This window comes from Lontra canadensis, unplaced genomic scaffold, assembly GCF_010015895.1.
Source record: "Lontra canadensis isolate GAN:19392208 unplaced genomic scaffold, GSC_riverotter_1.0 scaffold59, whole genome shotgun sequence".
Classification (NCBI taxonomy): domain Eukaryota; kingdom Metazoa; phylum Chordata; class Mammalia; order Carnivora; family Mustelidae; genus Lontra; species Lontra canadensis.
This window is the reverse complement of record NW_022631053.1, coordinates 3,920,148-3,934,257: the sequence shown is the minus strand read 5'-3', so window position 1 is coordinate 3,934,257 and position 14,110 is coordinate 3,920,148. Positions and strand designations below refer to the sequence as shown.

General features: G+C 40.3%; 1 protein-coding gene across 4 annotated transcripts in view; it reads left to right on the top strand.

Moving 5' to 3' along the window:
• Window positions 1–14,110, top strand: part of DIP2B (disco interacting protein 2 homolog B) — a 224,108-nt gene that overhangs the window by 191,681 nt on the left and 18,317 nt on the right. For all 4 annotated transcript variants that reach the window (XM_032876810.1, XM_032876809.1, XM_032876808.1 and 1 more), the window contains 5 exons: window positions 5,983–6,092; window positions 6,229–6,309; window positions 10,733–10,856; window positions 12,150–12,271; window positions 13,506–13,617. In XM_032876810.1, the coding sequence (XP_032732701.1) occupies window positions 5,983–6,092; window positions 6,229–6,309; window positions 10,733–10,856; window positions 12,150–12,271; window positions 13,506–13,617 (549 nt within the window). The remainder of the gene's footprint in view (window positions 1–5,982; window positions 6,093–6,228; window positions 6,310–10,732; window positions 10,857–12,149; window positions 12,272–13,505; window positions 13,618–14,110) is intronic.

Here is a 14,110-nt window from a genome sequence, read left to right as displayed (position 1 = left end):
GAGGACTTAGAGCCTGCAGAATCACCTTCTCTGAGTTTATTACCGGCTTCCTCTTCTGAGTACGTCTGTAGTGTGCTTCCATTTCCCCTGGATGTAAGGTTTGAGGTCAAGATGATCAAAATCTCACTTGTGGAACTAGAATAAAACAAGTCCTCTAAGAGTAGGTTCTGATAATAATAAGAATAGCTAGTATTTATTGAGTACTTACTAAAAGCCAGATATAAGCTAAACATGTACATATGTGATCTGAAAGTGTTGCCCCCAGCTGTGGAAAATAAAGTGCCGAAAAGTTAAGAATTGTGCTCAAAGTCACATAGCTAGTTAATGGCCAAGTTGAGACTCACACCAATTGTGACCCTAAAATCCACACTCCGAATCACTATATTATACTGCCTTTCTGTTGGGAGTCACCGAGAGTCATCCCTCAGTCCTGCTAAGCTTTAGGGGTCTGATTTGGGCCTGTAATATATCTGGGGAGCAAGATAATTTCAAAAATTGTTTATGTCATAATCACAAGATAAATAGCATATTTTGCATTTGCCGTATTCCTGTGAATTTGAGATGCAAGTAAGTATATGTGAATTGCCATATGGAAAAGAGGGAAAAAAAAAAACACCCAAATAGTCCATTTCTCCTTTTGGCCTTATTTCTGAGCAGACAGTTTACAAGGCTGAGTAAGAGGCTAAAGGGAGGAGTAATTGATGGTCAATTACATTGAAATATCTGTTCAGCCCAACATAAAATCATTATGTTTTTTGATGCTGTTTTAATTGAGAAGTTAATAAGAAGCTCCTAGTTTTCTGAATGCCTAAAAACACAGGAGATCCAAAATCTGGGTTTTACAGATCATGCCACCACCATGCACATGTGTGTGTACACACACACACACACACACACACACAATACATCAGCACACTGGCCTCCAAATGTGTTGGGAAGAGACAAGGTAGTGGGGAGATTAGGAAGAGAAGGGGAAGTGTGGCATTTAATCATATTTCTGTAAGATAGCTTTTGCTGAAAGGTAAACATAATGTACAATAATAAAATATAAGGTTAGCCTCTTACTTTCTAGGACATTTTTATTCAAGACATTATCCTCACATTATTGAAATTTTAATATACTCTGCTTTGCAAAAGTTACTTCCCTAGTCTGGTGGCTGAAGATGATGTCACAGTTTATCTAGATAGATGTTATTATCAACTCATCCATTAGCCTTAGTAACAGCATGTGTAGAGCTAAAGTATGTATGATATTTATCAGTTTCTGCTAATGGAAATAAGAGTTTATGGAGTCTAATATTCTGAAGGGGCAGTCAAAAATCAAGAAGTCTGTGAGTAATTCATCAAAAAATGTATAAAAACTGTCTCCATATTGCCTACCTACACATCTGGCAGATGCGTATAACACACAACACCTTCTCCAACTCACATCTTGATTTACTGAAGACCTACATTCATTTGTCATATGAGCGAAATCCTGTTTTATTTTATTATTATTAATTTTAAAGATTTTATTTATTTGTCAGAGAGAGGGGGTACACAAGGAGAGGGAGCAGCAGGCAGAGGGAGAAGCAGGCTCCCCGCTGAGCGAAGATCCCGATGTGGGACTCGATCCTAGAACTCTGGAATCATGGCTGAGCGAAGATCCCGATGTGGGACTCGATCCTAGAACTCTGGAATCATGACCTAAGCCAAAGCAGATGCTTAGCTGACTTAGCCACCCAAACATGCCTAAAATCCTATTTTAGTAAATAGTTTTTAATATGTGAAAGATCTTTTTTTAATTGAAATATGATCAACATACAGTGTTATAGCAGTTTCGGGTGTACAATGTAATGATTCAACAGTTCTGTAGGTTATTTAGTGTTCATAACGGTAAGTGTACTCTTAATAATAAATAGCATTTAATCTAGGATTCTTTTAACAAAACTTTCATGTCATAGTAGATGCTTAAAAGATGCTACCTAGGACATAGTAGATGCTTAAAAGACATTGCTTTTGTTAGCCAGAGTTCAATTCAATAAACTTATATATAAAAGACTTATTCCTAAGCCCCCACAGGTACAGCATCTGCCTTGTCTAATGAAAGCATTAGGTTTGGATTCTGTATTTTTGCCATCTGTTGTGATTGCCTGCTAGGGTCTTAGTGGGATGGGTATGGGTTGGACCAAAGCAGTTTGAAAACCATGGGAGATAATGTGGGGATAACATGAGAGGTTGGGATTTAAGAAGAATACGGGAAAATGGTGATGAATAGGAGTGAGGTAAGAAAGGAGAGGAAAAGGAAAATGGAAAAGATGTTAAGGCAGCCTAGTGACAAAACTCCTAGTGAGCTGCCTATTGGGGCTATTGTGTAAAGAATGGGAAATGTGGTAGGATTGGTTTTGGATGCAAATCTCAGGAAAACCTAATAGCTGCTTAAAAAACAAGAGCAAAGTTTTTCTTTCTCAGGTAAAAGAAATTCAGAAGAGCTGGGCATTGGGGGACCCAGGTGGTAGCTCCCCTGTCACTGTGGTTCCAGCTTCCCATCTTCTTGCTCTGGCATCGTATGAGTCATCTGTTATTACAGATATGCCACATAACAAATAGCTCTAAAAATGTGATAACTTCAAAGAAGCGCTTATTTTTCACTCACGGGATGTGGCTCTGCTGAACTTGGCTGGGACCAGCTGGGCTTGGCCTGATTCCAGGTTGTAGGTTGGGTTCAGAATTATTCTGTGTGTCTCCTCATCGTGGGACCAGCAGCTACTGCGCCATATTCTTCTCAAGGCAGATGGCAAAAGCAAGAAAGCAAGCCAAACCACACAAGCATATTTAAAGCTTCTGTTTGTGTCATGGCTCCTAACATGTCATTGTCCAAAACAAGTTCAGACCATGCCCAGAGTCAGTGGAGCAGAGAGGTATACTCCTGTCATATAATCATAGCAACAACAGGAAGGAAAGGAAGGATTATAAGAAAATAAAACAATCTGCCATGGCCATCCTAGCATACTGCCTCAGGGCCCAGTTAGGCCCCCTGACCTCCAGCCATCATTCTTACATTCCAGCTAAGTGGGAAAAAAGGCAAGGAAGGAAATGACCTTGCCCTTAAACATATTTTCTAGAAATTGCACATATTACTTTCTCTTACATATTAGTCTTCCACACTAAAATAATATAATCTTAATTCTAAGTATTTATTTGCCCAGCCTTAAACTGGGGGGTCTGTTATTAAGGAGGAAGAGGAGACCAGATATTGGGATGATGACTGGTATTCTTTGCCACAGGAAATTTGCATAACTTGTGGGGGAAAACAGGAAGGGGTATTTACAGGTACAGCAAGGTATCAGCAGTTAGCCTTCTAGATGTTACTGCTTCCAATTATTTTTCACTCTCTATGATCCTTAGACTTAAAGAATGCACACAGAAGGACCTCAAGAAATTGCTGCTTAATTATTTTTGCTGTTTTAAAGTACTCTGAAAAATTCACTTTTAACGATATACCACCTTTATTAATTTTACAGTATAATTTGAGATTGGGTAGCTAACACAGATATACTCTGACTCCCTGCCCTGTATAAAAGGCTGTCTTCAGGGGCGCCTGGGTGGCTCAATGGGTTAAAGCCTCTGCTTTCGGCTCAGGTCATGATCCCGGGGTCCTGGGATCGAGCCCCGCATCGGGCTCTCTGCTCAGCGGGGAGCCTGCTTCCTCCTCTCTCTCTGCCTGCCTCTCTGCCTACTTGTGATCTCTGTCTGTCAAACAAATAAATAAAATCTTAAAAAAAAAAAAAAAGGCTGTCTCCAATATGACATATCTTGTATGTAACTTGTTACACAGTTTCTGAGGAAGGAGTTTTGCATATTACATTTAAAATTGCAGTAGACGCTTTGTAGACTAAAATTGTTCAGCACGTTGTTGGGGTACTTTATATTTCTTGGGTTTTTTATTCAATTTGAAAAAAAAAAAGTCAAACTCTTCATTTTGAAATAATCTCACACTTCAGATTGCCAAGTAGTACAGAGAATTCCCTTATACCCTCTACCCATACTTCCCCCATTATTTTGTTCCAGCATATTTAGGATCAACAGATTTTGGCAATAAAAGATATTTAATATTAATTCATATGTAGTAACATCAGCCTTATTCAAAACTTGGCTGGTAATAAGTTTAGTTATCTTTTAGCCATCTGCCTTGTTTGATACCACAGAGTCTTCAAGTGACTGTCAAGAAAGGCATTCAGCACCCTAGCACTTTTTTCTTGAAGAAAGGGAGAGTTCTCCCTTTTTATTTTATTTTTTAATTTAAATCCAATTAATTAACATATAGTGTATTATTAGTTTCAGAGGTAGGGTTCAGTGAGTTCTCCCTTTTTATTTGAAAGTGTCAAACCTATGGAAATGTTGAAAGAATACCACAGTGAATAACCTGCAACCTTCCCCTAGATTTAGTTTATTTACTAATTTAGTTACTAGATTAGTAGTTGACATTGTTTTACTGAACTTTTTGGAAATAAATTGCAGACATCACATTTCACCCCTAAATATTCTGTAGTGTTATCTCCAAAGACCAAAAAAAAAGCTTCTAAAGTTTTCCTAATCAACAACAATGCCATTATTCTATTATGAAATTTAACCTTGGGACCTCTGGGTGGCTAAGTTAGTTAAGCCTCTCACTCTTGATTTCAGCTCAAGTCATGAGCTCAGGGTCAAGAGGTAGAGCCCTCTCAGGCTCCATGCTGGGTGTGGACCCTGCTTGGGATTCTCTCTCTCCCCCTTTGCCCAACCCCCACATCTCCCCCACCCCTGCTCCTGTACACGCACTTTTAAAAAAAAAAAAAAAGAGGGGCACCTGGGTGGCTCAGTGGGTTAAGCCTCTTCCTTCTGCCCAGGTCATGATCTCAGGGTCATGGGATCGAGCCCCACATCAGGCTCTCTGCTCATCAGGGAGCCTGCTTCCCCCTCTCTCTCTTCCTGCCTCACTGCCTGCTTATGATCTCTCTCTGTCAAACAAATAAAATCTTAAAAAAAAAAAAAAGAAAGAAATTTAACCTCAATATAATGCTATCATCTAGTAATATACAGTCTATATTCAGATTTCTTCACTTGTTTATTACATCTCATTTCTAAAATTTAGTATCCAGTCAAGGTTATGCATTGCATTTGGCTGTCATGTCCTTTAATTTAAAAGCTCCTAGCCTTATTTTCTCTTAAAGACATGGTTTTTGAAGAGTCCAGGCTAGTTGTCTTACAGAATGTCCCACAATGTGGATGTCATTACTCTTTTAATAAAGTACTTCTGAGATTCCTGATGAACCCACTCTCAATTCTCAGGATGGCAGATTTCTTTCCAGACCAGATATTCCTTACTGTTATGTCCATTTTTAGCGTCATACTGTGATTGGAGCTGATGAAATTATTTATCGGTAGGAACTAGTACAACCAACTGTCACCTCCTAGGAGTGAAAAATCCCTTATACCCAAGCGATAGGAACCCACCCGCTCCTCTCCTCCCTCCAGATTCCTGTCTCTTCTCTAGCTCTGTATTATTTTTTTCTTTTCTTTTTTTTTTTTTTTTAAGATTTTATTTATTTATTTGACAGAGAGAGTTCACAAGTAGGCAGAGAGGCAGCAGAGAGAGGGGGAAGCAGGCTCCCTGCTGAGCAGAGAGCCGGATGCGGGGCTCGATCCCAGGGCCCTGAGATCATGACCTGCACCGAACGCAGAGGCTTAAACCACTGAGCCACCCAGGTGCCCTGTGTTGTTTTTTTCTAGCAGTTTTTACTACCTGACATGATTTATTTGTGTATGTTCTTACTGGTTGCCTTTCCTCGATAGAGTACAGGCAGTTTGTCTTGTTTACTGCTGTGTCCCCAGGGCCTAGAAGAGTGCGCTGTCTGAATTGCTGAGTGAATATGTGAACTAGTTTGGGTCAGTCTGGAAATACTTCGGGGATATAGTTTGAATTATCACCACCAGAGAATTGATTCTGGCCTTTACTTACAGGTGTTGGCCCTGCTTCTGTGATGGTTGGAAATCTGGTTGCTGGAAAACGCATAGCGCAAGCTGCAGGAAGAGATCTTGGGCAAATTGAAGAGAATGACTTAGTGAGGAAGGTAAGAGTTTGGATGTGTTGATTTTTATAAGCAAGTCAAGGACCGAACTTCTACTTCTGGAAGTAGATAGGAGACGCATTATCCAACTTTTCCGAAGTTACTGACCCTGATTCTTTTTTCTGCTTTATGACTTTAGCACCAGTTTCTGGCAGAGATTTTACAGTGGAGAGCCCAGGCAACTCCTGACCATGTACTCTTCATGCTGTTAAATGCCAAGGTACTGAAAATCCAATTGTACGTATCTAATCAGATGAACATTATGGGAGGATCTTAGGCACTCTCAATCCCTTTCATCAGAAAATTTCCATTGTCAACTCTGAGGGCAGAGTTACTGCTTTCTCCATATTTTGACAGATGAGGATAGATTGTGCAATCACTTCAAGGTTGAAAGGAGACCTCCTGGAGTGTTATCTAATGCTAGCTTTCCTCGCGTTACAGTCCTGTTGCCTTTATTCAATCTGATAGGAGCAGTGGGGCCAACGGTGCAATTCCATAGACCTGCACATGTGTAGGACGCATTATGGCATGCATGTCATTTTTTACCCAGCCTGACTTTAATTCTTGGACTTCCACCAGGAAGAAAATGACTTTAGATAAATACTTATTTTTTAACATTTTATTTACTATTTATTTGAGAGAGAGAGCACGAGAGAACATAAGCAGGGGGAGTGGCAGAAGGAGGGAAGGAGGGCGAAGCAGAATCCCCGCTGAACAAGGAGTCCGGGACTCAATCCCAGGACCCCGAGGTCATGACCTGAAATGAAGGCAAGACGCTTAATGGACTGAGCCACCCAGGTGCCCAATAGATAAATATTTTTTGAAACAAAGTTATTTTTACTATATACTTAAATGATTTATTGCTAACCCATAAAAAACAGATTGAAAATTATTCAAACCTTATTAAGTGGTACTTCCTAATGGATGGTTCTATCAGAATATAATATTTTTTTAAGTTAGGCGTTTTGTGGGCATATGCTGGGATTTGCTTTAATGGCTGAATCAGAGGCTAAAAGTATTGTGACGATGGTGTGTAACAGTATTTCCCGCCATCAGGTAGAGGACTGTAGGGCCTATTGAAATTTCCTGGGCCACCCAACCTGTCCCCTTCTGCCCAGTGCCCCCAGATTCTGGTGTATTTTATTCAAACACACCTTTGAGAGTTTGTTTTTTTTTTTAAGATTTTATTTATTTGACAGACAGAGATCACAAGTAGGCAGAGAGGCAGGCAGAGAGAGAGGAGGAAGCAGGCTCCCTGCTGAGCAGAGAGCCTGATATGGGGCTCGATCCCAGGACTCTGGGATCATGACCTGAGCTGAAGGCAGAGGCTTTAACCCACTGAGCCACCCAGGCACCCCCACCTTTGAGAGTTTATGTAGTAATGGAACTTCATGAGAGGAGTATGCTGTGCATTTTAGTGGAAAGTCATTAAAAATCTAAAGAACCATTGTTATCCAATAGAAAACTTTTTGACTTCCTTGTTGTACCTCTAAATGAAGTGGGTTTCTCTCCAAGCCTGTGGATTCATTAGGGTCCTTCCATTTCAGTAAGAAGTTGTCAGTCCAGCTTACTTCCCTACTCCACTTCCAGGCTGGGCTATAGTTAAAGCTATAGCCCTGTGAAATCTGTACCCCAGGTATTTGTTAGAAGGCATATGTTTAAATTTGCTTCTTGGTTAGAGAAATAATATATGTGTTGACTCAAAGACATTTAGTCCATTTATTCTTCTGCATATTCTAGTATTTTACCTTGGATTAGCCCAGACGGTCAGAAAGTTTAGTGACCATATCACATTGTTCCCTCATGCCCCGGGGGGTGGGGGGGAATGAAAGATTTATTTATTTATTTGAGAGAGAAAGAATGCAGGGGATGGGGGAGCAGAGGAAGAGGGAGAGAGAGAATCTTAAGTAGGTACCACACCCAGTGTGGAGCCCAATGTGGGGCTCATCATGACCCTGGGATCATAACCTGAGCTGAAACCCAGAGTCAGACACTTAACTGTGCCATTCAGGCACCCTGTCAAAAATTGTTTTTGTTTTTGTTTTGTTTTTAAGATTTAGTTTACTGCTGTACCATGGACCAAAAAGAGGAATATTGTAAGATATAAGAAATGGCCTTACGGATTAACCCTGACTTTAGCCAAAGGGATATCCACTTTAGTGTTATAACCTTATTGTCCAGCAATAGACAATTGACTAAGTAAATCATGGGATATAAAATTATAGCATGAAATACTATACAGCCATTCAAAAGAGTATTATAGAATATTTGATTATGCAGAAAATATTCATAATGTGTAAGTGGTAAAAAATAGCATGTTAGACTTCAGTAAAATAATCTACTACCTAGGAGCATCTGTATGGCTCAGTTGGTTAAGCATCTGACTCTTGATTTTGGCTCAGATCATGATTTCAGGGTCGTGAGATCAAGCCCTATGCTGGCCTCCATGCTCGCTGCAGAGTCTACTTGAGATTCTCTCTCTCTCTCCCCTACCCCTCCCATTTGTGCTCATTCACTTGCTCTCTCTTTTTGAGATAAATAAGTAAACCTTTAAAAAATAGTAACAATAATCGAGTACCTACTAGACCCTGTTCTGAGTGCTGTATATTTCACAGTTCATTTTAAGATTGAGGAAGCTGAGGCCCAGAGACATAAAATTACTTGCCTGAGAACTAGTAAGTGGTAGGACTAGGAAATCAGATCTTTCATTTGAATCCAAAGCTGACTTCTGAGCCTACATTCTTTACCAATGCAATACACAGCTTCAGGCAGATAGTAAAATATGGTAATTTTTTTAATGTCACATGTGAATTTATATATAATATATACTCAATTTTTAAAAGCCAGGAAAATACACAGCAAAATGTTGATAGTGGTTACATCTGAATTATATTTTACTTGTCTCTATTTTCCATATTGAACATGTACTATTTTATATTAATGAAACTTAAAAGTTATTTTTAAAATAGCTCAGTAAAACTTGTTTTTCTTGTGAGACTTTTTGAGTTATAGAATTGAAATAATTAAGATAGGTGGTATTAGCACAATAGTCAGAGAATAATTCGGTTTTATTTAGTGAAGTTGGAGATAGGCATATGCAGTGACCCCACAATTCCATCTCTAGGTCTGCCCTCCACCGAAACTCATGTGTTTATGCATGAGGGTACATGTATAAGAGTGCTATTGTCCATCAGCAGCAGAATGGATGAATAAATTGTTGTGTGTTTATACAGTTAAATACTACACAGCAACAAATATGAGAACTACACCCAGGCACTGCAGCAGAGGTGACTGTTAATGTTGAGAGAAAGAAGCAAAACATAGAAATTTATACCATACGGTTACATTTCTATAAAATCAAACCTTTCATGGGTGGTAACATTATGAAGAGAAGGAAATCAGTGATTAAGATTAAAAACTCAAAATAGCGGTTATGCGGGGCACCTGGGTGGCTCAGTGGGTTAAAGCCTCTGCCTTCGGCTCAGGTCATGATCCCAGGGTCCTGGGATGGAGCCCCGCATTGGGCTCTCTGCTCAGCGGGAAGCCTGCTTCCCTCTCTCTCTCTGCCTGCCTCTCTGCCTGCTTGTGGTCTCTGTCTGTCAAATAAATAAATAAAATCTTTAAAAAAAAAATAGCGGTTGGGGCGCCTGGGTGGCTCAGTGGGTTGAGCCGCTGCCTTCGGCTCGGGTCATGATCTCAGGGTCCTGGGATCGAGTCCCGCATCGGGCTCTTTGCTCAGCGGGGAGCCTGCTTCCCTCTCTCTCTCTGCCTGCCTCTCTGTCTACTTGTGATCTCTCTCTGTCAAATAAATAAATAAAATCTTTAAAAAAAAAAAATAGCGGTTATGTACGGAGGAAAGGAAAGGATGAGAGTAGACCGGGGTGCAGGGACTCCTAAGGGTGCTTTTGTGCTGCTGGCGGTGGTGTTTTTCATGCCATGCTGGTTCTTATGCTGATGCTTGCTTTGTGATTTTTCTATTATGTAATACATTCATATTTTATGTGTTTTTCATATTTGTGTGGTTTATCTTACACACAAAAGGGTTTCAAAAAGCCCAGCTCAGTGAAACTTGGATTGACATTCAGGAATTGATGAAGACCTCAAGGAGAAATTATTCTCAGGATCAGGAATAGTTGGCCGTCTTCTGATCTGCTAATCTTTATTATCAGCTAGTGGACTCTGATTTGGTATTACTGTTTTGTTTACATCTTTGCTCTTGGAATACTCAGAGCCAAATTTGTGTGACGCACAGAAAATGCACGCAATGTCCATGGCCACACGGCCTGCAGTGACTGTCCTGACCTCACTCCCGCCCTCATTCTACTATTATTTCCTTTATTTTCCTTCCACTCTTACTTCCTCGTTTAAATAAAAAACTCAAATGTATTTTTGAAGCTGTCTTAAACAGGAAAGACTATAGATACATTGTTTGATTTAAGTTAATGTTGCTATTCCCTGAATACCTTCAGGCATTGAAAAAGATACTAGGGGATAATACTAGGGGAATTTTTGCTGGAATTGATAACTTGCTACAGAGAATCTACCAAGGCACCAGCCTTTCCAGTATAACGTGGAATTGGCTTGTACTTGTCACTGTTTTATTTCCTGAATTTTGACCCTTTTACACTTTCTTCTCTTTAAAGGGAACTACTGTGTGCACAGCCAGTTGCCTTCAGCTTCATAAGCGAGCAGAGAGGATTGCGTCAGTTCTTGGTGATAAGGGGCATCTAAATGCAGGAGACAACGTGGTGTTGCTCTATCCACCTGGTAGGTATTGTGTTGGTAAACTAGACTCAAGCTCCATTACGAGAGACTACAGAGTATGAGAGGACAGGAAATAAGAGCCGCCATCTTTGCCCATGTAGGCTATGCAACTCCCAGCTCTGGGAGTCCCAGGCACCCAGGCTAAGGTAGGAACCAAGCTTCACGCCATGGAGTTGAGCAGTACCATGGCTCTGCTGGAACTGTGTCTGTTTTATTTTCTCTTGTATTACCCCTGTCTAGCATAGTTCCTGGCACTATGGTAAATATCAAATGAATAAGACTTTCTGACTTTTTGGAAACCCTCAAAAGAGGTACTTTCTTTCTAGGAGGGTTCAGGAATAGGACCATTTCACCCAGTTCCTAAAGAATATTGTGTGTGAACTCTTTTGACTTCACATTTTTTATATCCTAATTGATGTGTAGTCTTCATTATTGCTGATTTTATTTTCCGTGCTCTCATTTAATTTAAAAATGTTCTCTTCACAGTAAGAGGGACTCAGAATTCTTTGATGACAGTTTGGTGTAAATATTCAAAATGTTAAGTGAAATAGTTGAGTTGTTCATTTTTTTATTCTGTCACACTACCCACATATACCTCTGGCTTTCTCTGATCTCTTATCCCCCTTAGTTCATTTTGTTCTGTTTTATTTACACTGATACTAAGATTCCTTAAAAGGTCATCTGGTAAAAGAATCCCTCCTGTGGTGTTCCTGTGAGAGTATCTTCCATCCACCAGTGAATGACCTGGTGGTAGACCAGAGTACTTCCGGAGAAGGCCACTCTCCGTGTCCTGACGGGGAGAGTCTTCATCAAATTGAGTCACACTTTGCCTCCCTAAAACTTGTACCTACAGGTGAAGGGACATCTCAGTAGTCTAACTGCTTGTCACACAGCAGGCTTCTAAATATTTTTTTTAAACCTCAGGTGTTCCTCATCCCACCTTTCCCCATTCTTTTATTTCCTAAGCTACGAGACCTAATTTCTGCAGTTACTTCTACTAAGTACCAAGTAATGATCTCAGAATACCTTCCCTGGGTGTCTTACAAGAGTTTTCTTTACTTCTGACTTCCTTTCTTATTATTTATTCTTGGCTTCTCTTTATTTTTTAAAGTTGTTTTATATGCTTCCTTCTTTACGTTCAAGCTCTTCTTGATTTAAAAAACTTCTTCGGTTATTATCTATGTTAAATTATGATCTCAATAAACTGTCTGGCACATGATTTAATAAACTGGCTTTAGAAGATCTGCCATTTAGTTTCTCAGTGATAGTGGTCAGCTAAGTGAGTCTGTCTTGCAGGCATCGAGTTAATAGCCGCCTTCTATGGTTGCCTGTATGCGGGGTGCATACCTGTCACTGTCCGACCTCCTCATGCTCAGAACCTTACAGCCACCTTGCCCACTGTCCGCATGATTGTTGATGTAAGTACCGAGTATATCTTGCCTTGTCCTCATCTCATAAAACCCAGAGTCAGACAACTCCGGATCCTTACTAAATTTCCGGTTTTGTTGAGTCAGGAAGTGAAATCTGTCCCCTGAAAGCCACCTTCTTTTCACTTACCTGACTAAAATGACTAGCATTTTTCAGTGAAGGAATGTGGGAAAGTGATTATTGGCGAGGTACAGAATTGTGTTTTTATCATGAACACTAAGGAGGTGAGGCTGACATTAGTAATTCTCTATAAAACTTTTTGTTTTTGTTGTTTTATCTCCCTTCTTAAAAAATGTTCTTATTTTTTCTGCACAGTAGCCAAGGTAATTTTATATCCCAAACTGAATTCTCCGCAGTGTTGGTCATTTTTATTTGGGTTAGTTTTATAAATTCACTTGGTATAGCACTAAAAGGTATCCAGATCTTGCCCTGGAAGTAATGGAAGTTTCTAGAGGATATGAGAATCGAAGGAAGTAACATAAATCTGTATTGCATTGTATCCTAATTCATGTTACAACAAAGACGCAGAATTCTAACTTGTGTAACATTGTTCTCTAAGGACTGCTATTCTGTCAGCAACTAGAGCCTGGGGTATAAAAGCCATGTTCACCATAGATGATTTTATCACAAAGTTCAGTTCAGCAAAATGCCCTCTTTACAGTCTGCAAAGTAGGCCAGAGCAGCAGGAAGGGGAGTCTCCTTCTGTTGATGGTTTAAGGGGGAGTTGATCGCTTTGTGTTTCCATGTGTAGGTGTGAGGGAGAGCTTAGTTTTCTTGACAGCTCTGCATCCCTCAAATTCAGGATATGTTCTGGGTCTAGTAAATTTCTCCATTCTCTAGGCTGTGGCAAACACTAACTCCTACAGCAGTGATCCTCTGACTCCTCCCATTCCCTGAGCAATAAAAAAATCCACATTTTTACTTTATCATGGTCTTCATGAAATCAAGGGATGTGGGCATCCACACTGTTAAAAACAATAACTTGTGTTGTGAACAGGTCCATTCTTCTGAGATAAGTCAGTGTTACACAGTCCCAGAAGGACCAATGAAGGGGACACACCAGCGTCCATTGTACTATTGTGTGTTCTTTAAACAATAAATACTGTCCTGCCAGTATGGTGTGCTTTTAGTCCAGTATGAGTTGCTTTTAGCAGCAGCCAGAGCCTGTGGGGCCACATGGGGACTAAGCGTCCTTGTGCTTATTTCTGTCCATTTGTTTTCTAGGTCAGCAAAGCAGCCTGTGTTCTCACCACACAGACCCTAATGAGGTTGCTGAGGTCCCGAGAGGCGGCAGCAGCTGTGGATGTGAAAACCTGGCCGACCATCATTGACACAGGTAAAAGGGAGAATTCTCCAGAGCTCTTGAAGGAGCAAGAACATTCATGCCCCGAGCTCTCTAGATTCTCATGCCAAAGATGTTTATACAACTCAGGTTGCAACACATTCCACCTACTGAGACAGAGGCAGAACCTCCTGTCCATTCACTTGTGTTACTGAAGGACTGGGTACTGCAACAACCAGATCCAAAGATGCAGATCACAGGCTGCTAAGAGCTCTTAAAACCAAAAAATGTCTTGCTCTTACTCCTGACATCCTCAAACAATGGTTAGGTTTTTATGCAGAATATAACCGTGTACACATAAGGCCATGTAAAAGCTTGACACACTCTGATCCTTGACTTCCAGGTATGATCTAGTTAAAGCAGCACTGACTAGGAGTCAGAAGACCTAGTTCTAGTTCAAGCTCAAGTACTTATTTTTTATATAATCTTCTCTGAGATTACCCTTCTCTCAAATGTTACCTACCCTTACCTGACTCAGATACTTTTT